At 35.6% G+C, this 20,436-nt stretch overlaps 1 protein-coding gene across 1 annotated transcript in view; it reads right to left on the bottom strand.

Annotated features, from left to right (window-relative positions):
* The window catches only part of LOC131679164 (uncharacterized protein DDB_G0283357-like), a 469,006-nt gene that overhangs the window by 424,390 nt on the left and 24,180 nt on the right, over nucleotides 1–20,436 (bottom strand). Inside the window, exon 2 of the mRNA XM_058959797.1 lies at nucleotides 421–1,580. Within this exon, the coding sequence (XP_058815780.1) occupies nucleotides 421–597 (177 nt within the window). The 5' untranslated portion in view covers nucleotides 598–1,580. The remainder of the gene's footprint in view (nucleotides 1–420; nucleotides 1,581–20,436) is intronic.

Below are 20,436 nucleotides of genomic sequence, written 5' to 3'. Positions count from 1 at the left end.
GTCGTTTTACCAGTCAGAGAATCGAAAGCCCGAAAATGATCGATCATTTGTATTTCACATTACAAGTTCTTTGAAACTAGGGAACTTTTTGAGGGTTAATAATACTTTACAGAAGGAAATTTTTATTTGATGAATTAATGAGCTTTTCTAGATATACTCCTCTGATTTACAGAATGCACTTCCTGAAAAAACGACAAATTACACAAACACGATATTTCATGGAAATCGTAGAAGATTCAACCATTAATCATTGAACCTGATTAGAGTTGCTCTGTATCGAGGAAGCATAAATACAGACATGCGATAGAAGTCAATATTTTACGAACCTACCGCTACTCGCTACAATTATGCATCAAATTCTGCTGTACAAACATGTGTCGCAGAAAATTCAATATCGGATCTAACATCTGTACCTCTTACCTTTGGATCCAGTAGCACCCGTTCCAGGCTATCCACCTGCTGGCTGCTCCCATTCGGCCCGGCCGCTTCCTGCCGAAGTCGAGCTCTTTCGACACGAGCCAACGTCGGACTATCCATGATGGATGGCGTTCTGCTCGGTGGACCGGAATTGGGCTCCGGTTGATTCACCGGCGGCATTTTTGCCCCTTTGAACGACACTTTGAGGCTGTTGTAATTTCTTCCTTTCTTCACTTACTTGCACTTCCAACAACCGAATTCAGCTTATTTCACTTGCCTGGAACACTTTTCAGTTACTCCACCAGTAGCCAACCCCAAATATCCAATAAATCTTAATTAAGCTCACTGTGTACTATCTACACTGGTTTTTGAGGTTCCGATTATTACTTTATTATTGCCCAGTAGCCAGTGGTGCAATTACTACAAAACATACACAAGATCACGTTACCGCATAAAACTTCCTTCTTCTGTTTGACGGGTCTATCTTTTTTCGCAACTTACCACAATTTCTATAAAAAATGCAAAATCACTATAAATCAACTCTTTCCCATCACTTGCAGTAGCACAGCAAATTGCGTACTCATTCACAGCAGCCTATAGGTAGGCGGAATCCGAGCGCTTTGAGTACGGTTTGATACCGAGCCAGAAGGAAGCGCGCATCTAGTAGTCGAAGAAGAGTTGCAGTATCTAATCTTTCACTTTTCCTTTCCCATCTCCTCTGTTTCAATTTTTCCGAACCTGCTCCATTGCGATGGTGGTTGCGGTAACCGCAACTAAAACCGCACACACGGGTGTGATTTATTTTATTTAATGATTTCTGTTACACTGTTTTCCTTTAAATCTCCATGGGCCGTGTCCCGTAACGAAGCAACCGAGTCACGTCGTCGTCGTCGTCGTCTTCGTATCTCAATCACTGCTCCACGTTGTTGTTACTCAATAACACCCAACGTTTACGCTTTGAGTCGTAGCCAACAGAGTGGCCGAAGGTACGAAGTCCAGTTCAGTTTTCCAGCGGTTGGATTTTTCCACGGGCGTCTTATGCTTGTTGTTGTTGTTACCTATTGGGTTTCTGTTCGATTCACGGCCGCGTGCGAGAGAGCTGCAATTTCTGATTATTGTTTAGAGTTCACAAGTTCTCCAGAAAATGACGCTTCCACTCGGAACTGAAATGGCGAAACGTAGAAGAAAGTTTTATGATTATGTGAAATTGGACGCACCTAGTCTGAAAGTAGGCTAGGAAAATTACTACATTGCCGTGAACGGAGAGTCTTGAAGTGGGTGTCATCAACTGTAACATTTGTGAGTCACTATTTACGTTATTTTTTTTTAATTTTTGCTGCAATTTTGGCTACAAACACAATAATTCTTTTCCGTTTAAATCATAGTCATAATTCATCGATGAACTATAAAGAGCGAACACGAAATTATTGCGACACATTCAACAGGGCATAACTTTTTTACCATTGGGTAAAAATCAACCAAATTTTGCACACTTTCTCATTGATGTGTATTGTTTACATGCTGTCAAACTCGAAGTCGTGTTTTTCGATTCAACGAAAATGGAGGTGAGCCAACGCGAGTTGAGAGAACAAATTCTTTCCAAACACCTGAAATTTCCTGACCTGTCGCACCGGCAGTTGGGAAAAATGAACGTTCACCATTCAACCGTCTCCAGAGTGTTGAAGCGGTTCCAGGAGCGGTTGACGTTGGACCACGGCAAAGGAGCTGGAAGAAAACCGGGACCGGAGAACAAAAAGACGGAGGGAAAGGTGAAGCGGATGATTAAAGCAAATCCCAACGTCTCAAGCCGTGATTTGGCTAAAAAGATCGGCATGTCGCAGAGCTACGTCCAGAATGCGAAGAAGAGAGCTGGACTACATACATACAAGGTACAGAACTTCCCAAACCGCGATGAGCGGCAACAATCGACGGCTAAAATTCGAGCACGGAAGCTCTACGAGAAGATGCTGACAAAATATGGCTGCTGTGTGATGGACGACGAAACGTATATAAAAGCCGATTTTAAGCAAATTCCGGGGTTTGGAGTTTTTCACCGGCAAGAGCAAGTTCTATGTGGACGACAAATTTAAGAAGAAGAAAATATAGAAGTTCGCCTCCAAATATCTCATTTGGCAGGCCATCTGCTCTTGTGGACTGAGGAGTGAGCCTTTCGTGACAAAGGACACAGTAAATGGCGAGATATACAAATCTGAGTGCCTCGAGAAGCGCCTTTTGCCGTTCTTGCAGCAGCACGACGAAGCTCCCCTATTTTGGCTAGATTTGGCATCATGCCACTATTCTAAAAGTGTCCTGGAGTGGTATGAGGCCAATTCTGTCCATTTTGTTCCAAAGGACATGAATCCGCCAAACTGTCCGGAGCTGCGCCCGGTGGAGCAGTACTGGGCAATGATGAAGCGGGAACTTCGGAAGAGCAAGAAGACAGTCAAAGACGAGAAGGACATGTTAAGAAAATGGAAAAAACTGAGAAACTGGTACCGGATGACACTGTAAAGCTTTGATGGAGGGCATCAAGCGAAAATGCGTTCAATTTTACACTCAAGGCTCCTTCGATTAACTTTTCTTTTGATTTTTGAAGTAAATATATGTATAAAACTACCCTAAAATTTTGGTTTGATTTTAAACATTATAAGAAAATTGGCATGACATTTTCGGTGTCGCAATAATTTCGTGTTCGCCCTTTAGATGTACCATTTGTAATTTTATAAAAAGATCTATTATTTGATTAACAATTTAAATAAGGACGAACACTATTAGAATTTTTTTATAAGGTATGCAAAAAACATACAAAAAAGGAATTATTTGCAACATCGGAGTAGTAGGACCGTATCAGGGAAAGTGATGGGAGGGGTAGGAAGAAACAATAACAGGGAAAAGAAGAAATTAAACTTGCAGTTTTTTGGCAAACGGAAGATCACTGTCAGGGCATCATGAACCGAATTGCCGACTGGCCTCCTTTGATCCGCTGGGAACTCTTCAGGGACCAAATTTCTAGGTAGCTGTTAGCATATCAACCAAAAGAGAAAAGATAGCTAAATTTGGAAAAAAACATCGTGTTTAAAAATATGTATATGAGAGCCATACTAGGTTAGCCAGCATATTTCGGACTGGAACGGGGCTGAAGGGATTCGTTTAACGGATCTGGCGCTAGAACACTACGCGCATGACCAGACAACATGTTTAATGTTACGATACCCGTTGCCACAAGCGCAAAGACCGTTCTACACAACCCCAATACGCCGGAGATGCGCTTTCAACGTATAATGATTGGACATAACCCGAGATATCACCCTAATGAAATCACGACTCTCATTCATGCCCTTGGACCTACCTTTGGAATTTCTAAGCTTTCATTGTTCCACGAAATTTGCCAACTTTCGAGAGTCCTCTAGCAAGAAATACTGAAATACTCGTTAAAGCTACGCGATCTTTCTAAAATATCACCGTTTAATACCTAAGTTCCTCATTCAAAGTGTGTGTCAATAGACTCACAACCCTACCCCTAGGTACCTGGAAACCACCGAAAACATGTTGGCGTGCGAATTTCACCCGGCATATGCACCCACTCGCACCTAACTGTCTCAATAAAATACGGGTAGTTTACAAAAGAGGTGGTGCGTGTTCATTTTAATCATTCGTCGTTCGAATAATAAACAAGCAACATCGTGGCTTTATTATCCGGTCGGTACAATCGTTCGTGTACATGGAAAGTTTCAAATCGTCCATCGTGATGAAGAGCGCATAATAAACTTTACACACAGCAAGGAAATCGGTGCAAGTTTTACACGGTTTAACTATGTGCTAATAATGCCTCCACTACCGAACATCTATAGTAGACGCCAGTGATGACATTAGCTCACACACAGTTAAACAGTGTAAAACTGGAACCTGTTCCCTTGCTGTATGCAAAGTTTATTGTGCGCTCTTCATCACGCTGTGCGATTTGAAACTTTCCATGTACACTAAAGTTTGTACCGTTCGGATAACAAAGCCACGATGTTGCTCGTTTATTATTCGAGCGACGAATGATTAAAACGAACACGCACGCTCCTCTTTTGTAAACTACCCGTATTCTATTGAGACACTTAGGTGCGAGTGGGTGCATATGCCAACGTTGCCGAAAGTCCGTAGCGTCTACCGCTTATTGCATCGTCTGGACAACACAGTTAAACATGTTGCTCGGTTGGCAAGTGAGCATCGACTGATACAAAACGAAAACGCGGGAACTGTATAAATAACCTTCCCGTGTGTGCTTAGATACGCCCTTTTAACGGCTCTGCAAAATAATTTATTTAAAATTATTAATATTATTAAAATTATTGAATATTATTAAAATTATTCATATTATTAATTATTATTCAAAATTATTAATTTCGCAAAATTAAGTACTAAATACGTGCACATTAGAGTGCCCAGAAAAATGATGAATTTTTGAAAACTCTATCGGCCCACCCTTGAGTCGATTCCTAGTCCCACTAGGAGTACTTGCTCCAAATTTGAAGAAAATCGGACAAGTCTAGCTACCGGACCAACGTGCCTGAAGTTTGTATGGGATTTTCCGACAATTTACATGGAGAAAACCCACTAACTCGCATTTTCGTCGCTAGGTGGCACTATATGCATCGTACTTTCACTGTAAGTGAAACTAAGAAAGATAATTTAATTGCCTACAACTTTGTCGAAGACTGCTAGTGAATCCGGCTTTGTTAAAAGAAGTTATTAAACTTTTAACGAAGTGATGTCTGAGTCAGTTTTGCATGGGGCCTAGCAGTGCATGGTTGTGTATCGGTACTCGATTCCCACCAACTATACATTTTTGTGAGATAATGGTTAGATTTAGCTGAATAGTATGTTCAAAAGAAGTGTAATACATAATACGAGCTATGTTTTGGTTACAAAATTTTAGTTCCACATTTTACCGCATAGAGGGCGCCACCACTAACTTTTTATAGAAGTGAGATAGAATATCGAGATGTTCGGAAGAATTATTTAGAAATGCTTGTTCTACAGCTTTGTGGAAAACACCTAATCTCTATCTCTTTCCGGTGAAAAGTTAGTGTTGGCACGCTCTATGCGGTAAAATGTGGAACTAAAATTTTCTAACCAAAACATGGCTCATATTACTTAGTATAAATCTTCTGAACATACTATTGACCTAAACCTAGCCATTATTTCACAAAAATGTTTAGTTCGCGCCAATCAAGTACTGATACACAACCATGCGCTGCTACGCCCCATGCAAAACTGACTCAGACATAAATTCATTAAAAGTTTAATAACTTCCTTTAACAAAGCCGGATTCACTAGCAGTCTTCGACAAAGTTGTAGGCAATTAAACTATCGTTCTTATTTTCACTTACAGTGATAATACGATCCATACAGTGCCACCTAGCGACGAAAATGCGAGTTAGTGGGTTTTCTCCATGTAAATTGTCGAAAAATCACATACAAACTTCAGGCACGTTGGTCCGGTAGCTAGACCTGTCCGATTTGCTTCAAATTTGGAGCAAGTACTCCTGGTGGGACTAGGAATCGACTCAGGCATGGGCCGATAGGGGTAATTTTTTTCCTGTCACTCTAGTGCACATATTTTGATTTCGATTCGGTACAACGTAAGTTATTCGCATTTAACAACTGGAAAAATTTCTCAGCAGAAATTTTTGAAGCCGGAATTCCCCTCTTTACGATGTCCATGTGGAATTTCCAAAAAAATATTCGAGTAATTTCATAAGAATGGGTTTTTAAAAACACTTGTTGTGTATTGCAAAAGGACTTAAAGAAAATCATTTAAAATTCAACCACAGATTGTCATACTTCGTTAGTGCTTTGTGAAATTTCCATGGAAATACCTCATTTCTGAACGACATTATCATCTTTTATGTTTACGTTTTAAATATTTATCATATTAACACAAAACTGAAGTAACCTATGGATTCTTGAATAGCCTCGTAATTTTAACTACAAGTTTTCTGATCCAAAATTAGTAGAATTTGACCTAGTTACAAACACTTGAACCAAGTAATTCAGACAGAATTTTTTTTCTTGGATTTTACGGTGTACGATTTCCTGATTTATTTCTGGTAGTTGCCCAAAAATCTGAAGGCAAGAAGCGCCAAATTTTGCAATTTATTCGCTGAGGTGAGAATAGGTGCACTGAATGGAACTTTTATTTGTATTTATGCTGAAAATGCCGACATAGGCTGATTACCCTAGCGTTTTAAATAGTGATCAGTTGCTTACGTTGTAACGGTTTAACTTACGGTAATAGTGTTCTCCTAAAAGTGAGTTTTTCATAGTTTTTTTTGGGCAGAAGAAATGAGCTGACGTCTTTGGCAAAGTTGTGGGGATTACTTTCGCTTACTTAGATTTGTGTTTCATTTGGCCCCGGTTACAAGCACGGAGCTGCATAAACTAATGAATTCAGTCGCTTTCTTTCCCGGTGTTGATGAAACGAATTCTGGTGAAGAATTGATCAGCATTCGACTAAAATTGCAAATTTTTGTGTTCAAGATTTGCGGCTCGATGCATGCAATTGGCGGGAATTAATCACGAACGAGCTTCGGTTGGATGTTTTGAAATGGGGGTTTCCATGTGTAGGGGAACCGCAAGATTTAAAAATTATTAATAACGTGTTCTATTTGGTTCATATTTTTTTTTTAAATATTTTTATACTTGTTTCGATCCCATCAGCTAATTTTAAAAGTTTGGAGTGAAAAATCCTTTGCTTATAGAAAATATTCCGTAATTCATGATTTTGCGGTTAATCATGAAAATTTTTTATCAAACTTTGTATGAACATATATACTAGAGTAATTATTTTTTTATAAAATTCATATACCATGTAAATCCTTATGAAGTAGTGACATAAATTTAAATTAATCGGAATATTGGAATAGTTATTAGTAAAATTAACCCGACATTGAACGTAAGAACTAATGTTGGGAAGAATGGACCAAGTGCCAATAAGCTGAAGAAAGGTACAAATTTTTTGAAAATTACTATTCTGTTGTACCTACTGTGAATGTTAATCACGTCACAAAAACCACCTTAAACACTAGTCTATATCTTTATAGTACTAGTCAACAAAATTAGCAGTTATATGGCTTGCTTCGTGCCGTGTGAACATAATATGCACAGTGGTCCAGAATGCAAATTTTAAGGAATTTTAACATTTTGCTAAAATCAAATGACTTAGCCTTATAATATGTTTGGCAAAGTTGTTGCACTTTGCAAGGCCCTTCTTTTTGTTTAAACCGATGCTAGGGTGGTTCTAAATTTAGCAATATTTACAATAGAACTTTTTAACGGTTTGAGATAGAGCTTGATTGTCTTCGATGAAGTTGTAGAGCAACATATTTTAGACAAATTTGCTGAAGACATGCAAGCTCTAGCTTTTATATTTTCCATTGCACGAGAAATTCAAATGTAAGCTTTAGGGTGTTTCTTAAAAAAACGGTTTTATTTCTATAACCTTTGAAGTTTTTATTTTACGCTAAAGTAGTCTTTGGACAAATTAAAGATAATTTCAGGGCGCATAATTTGCTTTAAAACACCAACTACTTAACTTTTTTCGTTTTAAAGTTATCAATACTTTTATATAAAAAATGCAACTTTTTCAAATAGAATTATCTTCGATTCGGGCACTCAACATTGAATACTGTTGCTTTTATATGAAATAGCATGCTTTGTAGTATAGATCACCAAAAAATGGCAAATGCGGTATTTTTTTATATCTTGCACTATTTACTCAAAAAATTGTTTATTTTTAGTAAAAAGTATATATAACTTTCTAACGAGCGAAGCTAGAGGTTCAATATATTAAGACAAATTTTTCTCCTTCAAAATATCTGAAAGTATTTCTAAAGTGATCTTAATGAAAAATAAAAACTGCAAAAGATATACAAAGAAACCCATTTTTTACGAAACACCCTAAATGTTTTTGGTAAATTCCTTGTAAAATGAAAAGTATACGACATAGAGTTTCAATGTCTTCGACAAAGTTTTTCGAAATTTCATTTTCTTCAATTTTGTGGAAGACAGCGAAACTCTATCTCGAACCATTAAAAAGTTATTTTTCTGATTTAAAAAAAATTAGAACCACCCTACCCACTATTTAAAATAATAGATAAGTATTGTAAAGTGCAATATTTTATCATGAAAACGAAACAACATTTTTATATTGTTCAGCGTGAAAGTAATTTAAACATATTACAAAGAGTCAATTCATGAAAAACCAAATTTTTATTATAACTTTTTCAGTGTTCATTTTCTTTCCAACCTTTCCTTCAGATATTCTTCAGAGTTTTTGAAGACGAACATTTTCTTCTAATACATCAAAACTCTAGCTTTTATTGTTCAGAAGATATAAGCACTTAATATTTCAAAAATAGATTTTTTTAAATCATTTTCATGAAATTTTGAAAAATATCGTATTCGCCACTTTTTGCTCAATTATAACTCTAATCATGACCTTATTTATAGTTAAAAAAGAATTATCTTTTATTTGCCCCAAATGAGTGATATTGAAATTCAAAACAACCCCATTTTTGGCGAAAAAGTGCTCATAACTTTTCAACGCGAATAGTAGCTAGATATATAGTGCCATGAAACAAATTATTCGCCTTGAAACAATCTTAAAGTTGTCTGAAGACTACTTCAGTTTTTAATGAATACAGCAAAAGTTATTGTAATAAAACTGTATTTGGAAGAAACACCCTATGCTCCGACTTTAAATTTATTGTAAAACAAAAAGTATGATAGAGCTTACATGTCTTCAGCAAACTTTTCCAAAATTTATCTTTCTACAACTTCGCTGAAGGTCGTTTGGCTCTAGCTAGAATGATTAAAAAGTTAATTTTTTGATCTTGGTAGCATTAGAACCACCCTAACTGTTGTTTTAACAAAAAGAAGGGGCTCATTAACTACGAAAACTTCTCCAAATACTTAATAAGGCTCAGTACAGTTATTCTCAAAAAGGAAATGCATTAAAAAATCGGAATTCATGAAATACAATTCTTTAATTTTTTTCTGGTACTAAGAGCCTCAACACATATTGAAAAAACCTATTTTAATCCACCTAGCGGTGCAATTGTGCCTTTCTCAATCATGAATCACGAGAATGTGTGCGTTGTTTATATTCATTAAAAGCTTTTAAACGCATATATTACATTTTATTATTATACATCACATGACAACTATATACAGGAAAATAAATCATTATTCGAGTTCTAAAATTTTGAAAAAGAAAAAAACAGCCACGGTAATATTGAACTGAAAAAAGGTGCAAAATCGGCAAAGTCCCAAAAAGTCGATTTTTATCAAAAAAAATTCCGGGCCTCCGTTAAAAAGTCGGTTTTCAGAGCAATTGCAATACCTTTCTATTGAGAAAGGCAAAAAGGTGCGAAATCGGCAGTCCCAAAAAGTCGATTTTTATAAAAAAAAATTTTTTCGAGATAACATAAAATCTCGACGTTTCATGCATTTTAAAGATGTTTGGCATCAAAAATACGAATTCGATTTCTGAAATTTCATGTGGTCCCCCCTTTGAAAAAAAATTTGAGTTCCGGCTTATATGGGAATTTCATATGTGACCGGACGGTTTAGTCTATATTTCCGGAACCATATAAGCGATCCGTACGAAATTTTATAGACATCAATGGGGATATTATAGCTATCATTTGGGACTAAGTTTGTGAAAATCGGCCCAACCATTTCAGGGAAACTGATGTGAGTTCGTAAATTTTGAAAGATGGCCGCTTTTCCCGGGCACTTCCGGAACCGTCTATGGTGGTTAATGTAGTCAACGAAAGTTTGGTTGGCCGTCGGTGACCTAGAACAGCAAATTTAAGTTGTTTGAGAGACATTTTAGCGAAATTTTTACCTTTTTTGCTTTCATCGGAGTATCGGTTTGAATCACAATTTGCTATGTGATCGCACGCCACAACCTGTAACTCCGGAACCGGAAGTCGGATCGGGATGAAATTAAATAGTCATTTACGGACACGCAATACCTTTCATTTGAGGCCAAGTTTGGTCGAATCGGTCTAGCCATCTCCGAGAAACCGATGTGACTGTTATTCTGAAATTAGATACTTCCGCCGGGGCTTCCGGAACCGAGGATGGTGGCCAATGTGGCCAAATAGACTTTGAATGGATGTTAGTGACCTAATACTACAAATCGAAGCAGTTGTGGTCATATTTTGGAAAATTTTTCACCTTTATACATTCATTGCAGAATTTATTAAAATCGACATTTTCTGCGTGTTCGTACTTATCACCCTGTAATTCCGGAACCGGAAGTCGGATCCATTAGAAATTCAATAGCAGCCTATGAGAACGTTGCACCATTCATTTGAGACTAAGTTTGTCAAAATCGGTTCAGCCATCTCTGAGAAAAATGAGTGACATTTTTGGTCACATACACACACACATACACACACACACATACATACATACACACATACATACACACACAGACATTTGCCGAACTCGACGAACTGAATCGAATGGTATATGTCACTCGGCCCTCCGGGCCTCCGTTAAAAAGTCGGTTTTCAGAGCAATTGCAATACCTTTCTATTGAGAAAGGCAAAAATGATTACAACTTGTTTTATGCTATTGGTTTTTGCTCTCATTTTTCAAAATTCTCTTGGTCAAGTCTCCCCACGCCTTCCTCAAGAAAAACGATTACAGAAATATTTTCATAACTTTCGAAAAAGTAAATTAATAATTCTGCAAAAAATCATGAATACTCACAATACTTTTGCCCATTACATTTCAAGGAACTTTGAAGGATTGAATTCTTTTTTAGAAATTTACGTAGGTTTAACTAAAAATCTGGTCAAGTATCCCCATGTTCCCCTATACTACTTTCCACCCATCGGAAATAAAACTAATGATTTAATTTTAATTCATTTAACTGGTTTGTTAGTGCAGATAAGCACTTATGATTAAATAATCAGTAACCAAGAATTTTAAAGTAAATTTGTGACATCACAGATAAATTTGTGAATGTGGTAACCCGGATGCGAGTAAATGCCAACATAATCAAAAATCTATACGTAGCATCTACCGCTTATTGTACCGTCCGAACATTACAATAAACATGTCGCTCGTTTGACATGCGAGCAACGAATGCCATAAAATCGAGACGCGTGACCTGTATATGTATAGAACCTCCCGGTATTTGATTGAGTCACTTAGAATATAGCGGTTTCGTTCAGTACAACGGAAGATAGTTGCACTTAAAAACTGGGAAAATATCTCAGCAGAAATTTTTGAAACGGGACCCCGGAATTGAAACTTTAGAAGTATTCTTCTTTCAATTCAAGATTCGTACCTCTGCACAGTGACACGGTTTAGAACAAGTGGTGGAATAAAGTCAAAACATTAAGGTTGAGTTGAGTTAGGCGAATAAAGATTACTGGTGCGGCACACATAGCCATAATTTTCACAAAATAAACTCTCATAACATTGGATTTCTGTAATTCGAATTCATCTCGTCCATAACAGACAACAAACTTGAGGCCGGTTAGACGACAAATCAAATCTAGCATCAAATTGTCACCAAATAGATACTAAATCCAAGCAGTTATCAAATAAACGTTTGCTTGAAATTTTTTTAAATAATTCACACAACTTGTATGAACGCCCAAAGCAAAACGTAGATCCCGAGTGATGTCTCGGTATGTAAGCACAGACGCTGACGAGAAAGCTAGAACGAACTATTATTTTTGGGTTCGAGAAGCAGGCGCTTGGCATTATGCTAAACTTTTACTCTACAAAGGAAAACAATTGGAAACTAAAGAAATTAAAAAAGAATAATTAAATTAGGTGTTTTACAAAAAAATCTTTGTTACTTAAATTGGTAGCCCTCAACTGTTTGCTTGGTACGATTGTTCCGAGTTAAGAACCATTTTGAACTTATATCCAAGAATAGTTCCAAGTAACGTTCGATTTCAGTAATCTCATTTATTCAAATTAACTTTATATCAAGTTTCTCTGAATTTTTATTTTCCTCAATAAACAATTAAATTCAAAAAAGTTCCACTCAAAGAAAATTCTAGTTGCTCCCGCTATTCAATTGCTATCCATATTCCGTAACCTTCTCTTAATTGCATCCCCAGCCGACCCGCTGACGTTTGTAACGGCCACCGTAATTAATCGCAGCTCATAATTTCGAAGCACTTAATATAAAATCTGCTCCAATAAGCCCCAACTCTAACAAGTAGCAACGGGGGCAGCCGCAGCCGTAGTTTTGCTTTCGTGTGAAACTATCGTTTCAAGAATCCACCAAACAAGAAACTCAGACCCGCGGCCGGGGAGAGAAAGAATGTGTGGTGTAAATTAATCCGCCAAATTAATCCCACTACTGGTACTGCTGCTGCTGCTGCAGTAGTTCTTGGGTATCGTTGTGTAAACTGTAACTCGTTCAGAGTCCCCCGGTTTCGACCCCCTGGCACACCCCTACCGCGACTAGCAAGCACGAAATGAGCGTCGTAATTTGCCCATGCAGACAGTATACAAGTACCTCTACAAAGTTGCTCGCTCGCTGTTTCATATGACGAACGTTTCTCAGCCTGCAACGGAGATTTCCCACTTCGTCGCTGTTTTGTTTCGACATGCATGTATCCGTCAAATTTCATGATCTAAACTAATTTACAAACGGCGCGTGAAAAAAATAATAATAAAACTATCAACTCTGTATAAAAGTGTATAGATATAAGAGCCGGAGTGTCGAGTGCCAGAGATGAAACGTAAATGGCCGCCTCGCGCCGGCCGTCTCGCGTGATCTTGGGGCTCTGCTTGGAAAGTAGACCACTAACGGATGCAATTTTTCGATGCTCCGCTAGCAGCGCCGCTTGTACACTACTGGTGGTGCAACTAAAGGTTGATCACGAAAAAATTCGGACACTGGGTATTTGTTTTGTTCTAAAATATATTCAGTTCTGATAGGTATAACTGGATGTTTAATTATTTTGCTTTCTTAATTATATTTTAGCTAAATTATGTTTTCACATGACGGATATTCTTAAACGAATTTGATTTAAAACAACTTGAAGATAAAAGAGTAAGTATTCCTCCATGTTCGCTAATCTTCTTTTCGATAAATATGATAAATGATTTTTAACAAAAAGCTTGCTTTGCAGTTTGCAACAACAAATTTCTTGCCAGACAAAATACGTTTTGTACATTCGACATCGGTTGTTTGTTGCGTACTCTTCCATTCAAATTAAACTTTGTCTAAGAGTGTTAATCTTGATATATGTTTGGTCATTAACCAGGATACAATTTGATTCGTCGAACAGTTTTTTGAGTGGCTTAGGGGCTTTGACTTTCTTAACGATTTGGCACAACCTGTGCTATTGAACCCTACAATCAAGATTTTTTAAGCAATTCGGGCGATTTCGAAGGATTTCTTGAAATGCATGAAATGAATCCTTATGTACTTTTGGAATGTTATAAAATTGTCTAGAATTTTTCGTCAAACTTCAACAACGTTAAGAAAAGCCATGGAAAAAAAAGTTCCCAAAATCGTGCATAAAGTGCCATGAATTGTGGAACAACCACCTTTTTACGTTACGAAAACAGAACCATGAACAATAATCATGGCCTTTATAATTATGTTCAATTTTCTGTCAGTAACGCACGCGTAGTTTTTGTTTCGTGAACTTAAGTCATGTTTTCCGTCATATGACATACCAAATCTATTTTCTGTACGTGAACTATTACACAACTTTAAGAACAATATTCATAAAATAAAAGGTTGATTTATAATATAATTCACTGGTTTAGAAACAATAGTTCACAATATCAAAACAGTCCGGATACTTTCTCGTGAACTATTTCACGAAGCTCGAAATTTTAATCATGAATCCATACAACCCTCGTGAACTAATTTATGATTCTCAATATACAGGGTGTTTGGGTCATGGTTAAGAACCTCTCGGGGGGTTATAGACTGTCATATTTGGAGAAAAAAAATTGCTCTATTCATACCATCATATCACAACCGTTACAGAGTTATTGAACTTTTTGTGTAAAAAACTTGTTTGTCTTAAAATACCTCTAACTCAAAAAGTATACTTTGTATTTCAAATATTGTAGATCCACTGGGAAGGTGAGAAAATTTCGCATTGAGTGATACCCTCACATGTTTCAGCTAATGAGTTTAAGTAGCCTTTTCAAAGTAATTCATTGAAAATTAAACAATTTTAATCGATTTTTCGTTCATTTCTTCAAAATCCTAAAAGTTAACATCATTTCAATAAACCAAATTGTTAGTCTTGAAGAGCTTCATAATTCGTTCTTTGACATGATACACTTACCTTTTCTTATTTTCATGAGTTTGGGTTATTCAACTTGGATATTTTAATCTCGTTTTCACTAATACCAGCTCTAATTGAAAAAGTATGGCACTAATTGTACTTTTTTTCTTTTTATTCGAAAGCCAGGAAAATTTTACAGAGAAAAATTTATTAATACCTTTCAGTTAAGTGAATTTAGTATTCTTTTAGAAGTAAATTAGTTTAAAGTTAGTGCTATTATTAGCATTTTCGTTAATTTTCTTAAAATGGTAAATAATAAACATCACCATTATTATCATGGAAACAATGCAGCTCAGCAAGTTCTACAGTTCTTTCTTTGACTCCATTCAATTATCTCTTTTGGTTTCGACGCAAAATCGTCTTTATCACATCGTTTCATATGCAAAAATAACGATTTGAACCCACTACATTTGTGGCGAGGTCATGCCGTGTTAACTATTAAATATCAGCAAAATTAAAAGAGATATAGACAAAGTGTCAAATAAAAATTTATAGAGAACATTAAGGGGCATCAAATGAACAATAGTAACGATAAATATTGTTGATTAATAATTAGAATAATTAAAAAACTCTCCAAAAACACAAATTTTGAGTTATTTCGTTAGTAAAAATCATTTAGTACACTTAACTAAAAGATATTTGTACATACACTGATAGGACATTTTCTCAGTTTTCCAATGAAATCTTGTAAATAACGATATAAAGCATATTTTTTAGATTAGAGTCTTTTAAGCACTTGCAAGTCGGTTACAGGAAAAGTATGGTAATGAAATTACAAATAAATGGGAAGAGATAGGGATACGACGTCCAAGAACAAATTATCAACCGTCCTAAAACCCAACTTTTGGATAGTGGATATTGTTATAATCATACTTCATTATTTCGAGAAAATTAGCATAAACCTCCTAAAAAAACTAACTTTTAGCTACTTTACAGCTAAATGTTAACTAAAACTAATTAACTAAAAGATATGAGAACACCATTCAATAGGAAATTTGCTCACCTTTCGAATGTAACTAAAAGATTTAAAATACAAAGTATACTTTTAAAGTTAGAGGTATTTTAAAATAAATAAGTTTTTTACACAAAAAGTTGAATAACTCTGTAACGGTTGAGATTTGATGGTATGTGTAGAACAATTTTTTTCTCCAAATATGACAGTCTATCACCCCCCGAGAGGTTCTTAACCGTGAACCAAACACCCTGTATTAGTCACGATCCAATATCCGTGTTCAAGAAATAGTTCATAAAATCATCATGTATTCGTGAACTGGTTCATGATTCCTAGAACAGTAGTCCCGTCATACCATTCGTGGTCGTGAAATGGTTCACGGAATCATGAAATGTTATTAATGTATTCGTGAACTGGTTTATAATCCCTAGTATACTAGTCACGATTTACCTTTCATGTTTCTTATTCGTGAACTGGTTCATGATTCCTAGTATAATAGCCACGACTTACCATTGGTGGTCGTGAAATAGTTCACGAAATCATAGAATATCATTCATGTATTCATGAATTGGAAGTCACGACTTGCCATTCGTGCATGTAAAATATCTCACCAAATCATGAAATATCGTTCATAGGTTCGTGAACCAGTTCATGATTCATAGTACTTGACCTAGGATCTATCTTGGGTGCTTGTGATATTTAGAAGATATCCCTAATCATTTTCAATTTCATGCAACATGGTCATGAAATTTTCACGGGAACTATTTCACGAAATCTAGAGTATTATTGATTGAATCATTTTTGTTCCATGCACTATTTCATGAAATGTCATATATGTCCAGCTGCTAGTTACTAAGACACGAACAGTAGATATAAAAAAAATCTATTAGGACCTAGAACATTCGTTATTCAATTAATAAGGTTCAGTGTGATGTCTCGACAGAAAAAGAAAACAGCGCTGAGCACCAAAAATACATTATAGAGCCACAAATCATGTTCGTGATATAGTTCATGGTACAAGATCCCGCTTATTAGTCACTCATTTATGTTCCTGTTTATATTATTGCAACACTCCACTATGGTCCCAAAGCTGTATTTTGGAAGACAAAACTGTTTTTTTCACTAAAAACTAAAATAGTTCCGATCTTTCAAATGAAGTTAAAAATTTAAAACCCATTTGCAATCTTGGAAGATATAGAGCTTTGAAAAAACCATTTTTGCTTTGAAAACCGCCTGTAACTATGCAAACATAAGAGATAGAAACTTTATTGCTTCGGCAAAAATGTGCAATTCCAAAAGTTCTAAAAATCTCTAGAACAAAGTATTTGCGAGAAATAAACACATAAAACACGGTGTTCCTAAAACCGTTATTAACTAAAAAAATGACCACAAATTTGGCATACGGCATTCGAAAGATACAGTATCCAAGCATCTTCTCAGTGAATTTCAAAATGATCCATCGAGGGATTCGAGAGATATGGCGATTTGAAGTTTTATGATACGTTTCGTAAGGCTACCAGCAAACACCCACGGGTTTGGTCCTATCTCTACAAACAAAATTTTTTTTGTCTACTCATTTAGTACATGGCATTTGAAAGATATAGTAATCAAGTATATCCCCTGCAAGTTTGAAAATATTTCATTGACGGAATCGAAATTTATAACGGTTTGGATGTGGTATGTGGTCATAGATGGGTTTTCTACCAGACTTCAAGCGTGAATCCATGTTTGTCCATTGACTATTTAGATCGTTTATACGTGTCGCGATTTTTAAAGGAAACCCTTGCGATTTAATTACATAAATATAATGTACAAATGGTGTTATTTATATGGTGCACTGAAAAAAAAATATGAAAATAGGGTTGTCTACCAAACGTTAAATATAATGTGTAAATCAAAAAAATAGATGAAAGTTGGAATGTTTACTTCAAAAGGCCATATCTCAATGGTATGTTGACTGATTCTAATTATTTTTTCATTATTGACCAGGTAGACGTTTCATCGTTAATTTTCATCAAGAAGAATATAAAATAGAGTTGTCTACATAAATAAATAGACAATATAATTGGTCTCAACTATATGTATTATAATTATTTAGTGATTATTTTTGTATTAAAAATAGCGGCCTATCAATTTTTATATACTAGTTGATTGCAATTGCTGTTTACTACAAATTATTGATATATGAAATGTTAAAACTAACACAGTCGTGATTCGCTGGTCGCTCAATTTTTAACAGGAGCCGCTTTTTAGTTGGACCTCCGCTAGTTGGTCCATTGTCGACATCTGAATGTCAAATTCTCATGTTTAAATTCAATTCGACAATAAAACTGACAATAGTTAGAGATATGAGCAGATGAACTTGTACTAATAACATCCCCTTTGATCCCCCTACTAATAACATCCCCCAGTTTTAACATCTGTCAACCCAACCAGCGAATCACGATTGTACAAAATTTCCAACAAAAACCGTATCATAACAAAAATTGATCTGAATCAGCAAATACCTTCATATTTTTGAATATATGTATTGAGTTTATGGTTTTATTTTTCCATGATTTGTAGTTTGCGTTCGTTGCATTCAACTAATGTATAGAAATTGATAGGTCGTCGTTTTGAATATAAAGATATTTACTAAATAGTGATAATACATATAGTTGAGGATAATTAAGTTGTCTATTGTTTGAAGTAGCCAACTCTATTTTATATTCTTCTTGATGAAAATTAACGATGAAACATCTACCTGTTCAATAATGAAAAAATAATTAGAATCAGTCAACATACCATTGAGATATGGCCTTTTGAAGTAAACATTCCAACTTTTATTCATTTTTTTAGTTTTCACATTATATTTAACGTTTGGTAGACAACCCTATTTTCATATTTTTTCAGTGCGCCATATAAATAACACCTTTTGTACATTATATTTATGTAATTAAATCGCAAGGGTTTCCTTTAAAAATCGCGACACGTATAAACGATCTAAATAGTCAATGGACAAACATGGATTCACGCTTGAAGTCTGGTAGAAAACCCATCTATGACCGCATACCACATCCAAACCGTTATAAATTACGATTCCGTCAATGAAATATTTTCAAACTTGCAGGAGATATACTTGATTACTGTATCTTTCGAATGCCATGTACTAAATAAGTAGACAAAAAAAATTTTGTTTGTGGAGATAGGACCAAACCCGTGGGTGTTTGCTGGTAGCCTTATGAAACGTGTCATAAAACTTCAAATTGCAATTTCTCTCGAATCCCTCGATGGATCATTTTGAAATTTACTGAGAAGATGCTCGGATACTGTATCTGTCGAATACCGTATGCCAAATTTGTGGTCATTTTATTTAGTTAATAACGGTTTTAGGAACACCGTGAAAAAGTTATTATTAGAAAACCAATTTTTCAAGAGCTACCCTACCTTAAATATTGCAAAATTTACAACGCATGAACCATTACCCAGCCATACAGTTTCCTCCGAAAAGTTGCTTTAATTTGATTAATTTATAACTTTGTAGAGCATTATGTAGCTGAATTTTACACACATAAAAAGTTGATACTTGGAACGCCCAAACCACAAGGACCACCCTAATTCAACCAATATAAAAAAATCGACAAGAAAGTTCTCCGAAGACACTATATATCTAAAAGCAACGGTTTGGGCGTAAACAGTTTTGTCTTCCTAAATACAGCTTTGGGACCATAGTGCACTCCGAGTACAAAAACGGATAATGACCAAAAAATAACAGATCGAGATAAAGTTAAGAGAAATTACGAACATCACTGCTGATTTCATGAAAATCAATCACATCACTCCACGTGTCAAATTCGAAAGTAAGTTCTAGAATTGATAACGTGCAAATAAATTACGGAAATCGTGACTAAGATCTTAAAACCAAGAACATGGTCACATTCGTGACCAAAATGTCAAAAATAGGATTGAGATCCTGAAATTATGAACATAAATCACTCTACTCGTGACTAAAATATCAAGATACCGTGAATAAAAATTACGAAAATCGTGACTATCATGAAAATAAGTCTCATTATGAAATCATAAATATAAGTCTCATTACTCGTGTTTAAAATATCAAAAATCGTGACTAGTACCCTGAATACATGAACGTAAATCGTTCTACTCGTGACTCAAACGTCACGATAACGTGAATAGAAATTATAAAACTCGTGACAAAGATTCTGAAATCATGAATATAAATAAAGCTACTAACATAAGAATTGTGACTACTATCCTGAAATTATGAGCACGAAATACTCTACTCATGACTAAAATACCACGACACAGAAATTACGAAAATCGTGACTAAGATCCTGCAATCATGAACATAAATCACGCTACTTTGACAGAAAAATCCGATAGCAAACTGATGAATAAAATGAGTAAATAAACTTGATGAGAAATAACAAAAATCACGAACAAGCTCCTACAATCATGAACATCGTTTAACTATTGGCTGTGCTTTCCCAAATTGTGGCCAAGGATCACAACAAAAACGAAACAGGTTTAGCGAACAACAACAGTAACCCTACCAAACATTCGAATATAACGCCATGTATTTATTCGACGCGAACTAGTTTTTTAGAAACAGAAATACGAGGTTTATCATTCATAATTTCATGAAATTGGTCATGGTTTTCGTAAATCCTTCAGTTCAGGAAATCGTGATTTTGTTTTCATGAATTTATGAACGGATTTTTT

The sequence above is a fragment of the Topomyia yanbarensis genome, chromosome 2, assembly GCF_030247195.1.
Source record: "Topomyia yanbarensis strain Yona2022 chromosome 2, ASM3024719v1, whole genome shotgun sequence".
NCBI classification, from domain to species: Eukaryota; Metazoa; Arthropoda; class Insecta; order Diptera; family Culicidae; genus Topomyia; species Topomyia yanbarensis.
This window is presented reverse-complemented; position numbering and strand designations above follow the sequence as displayed.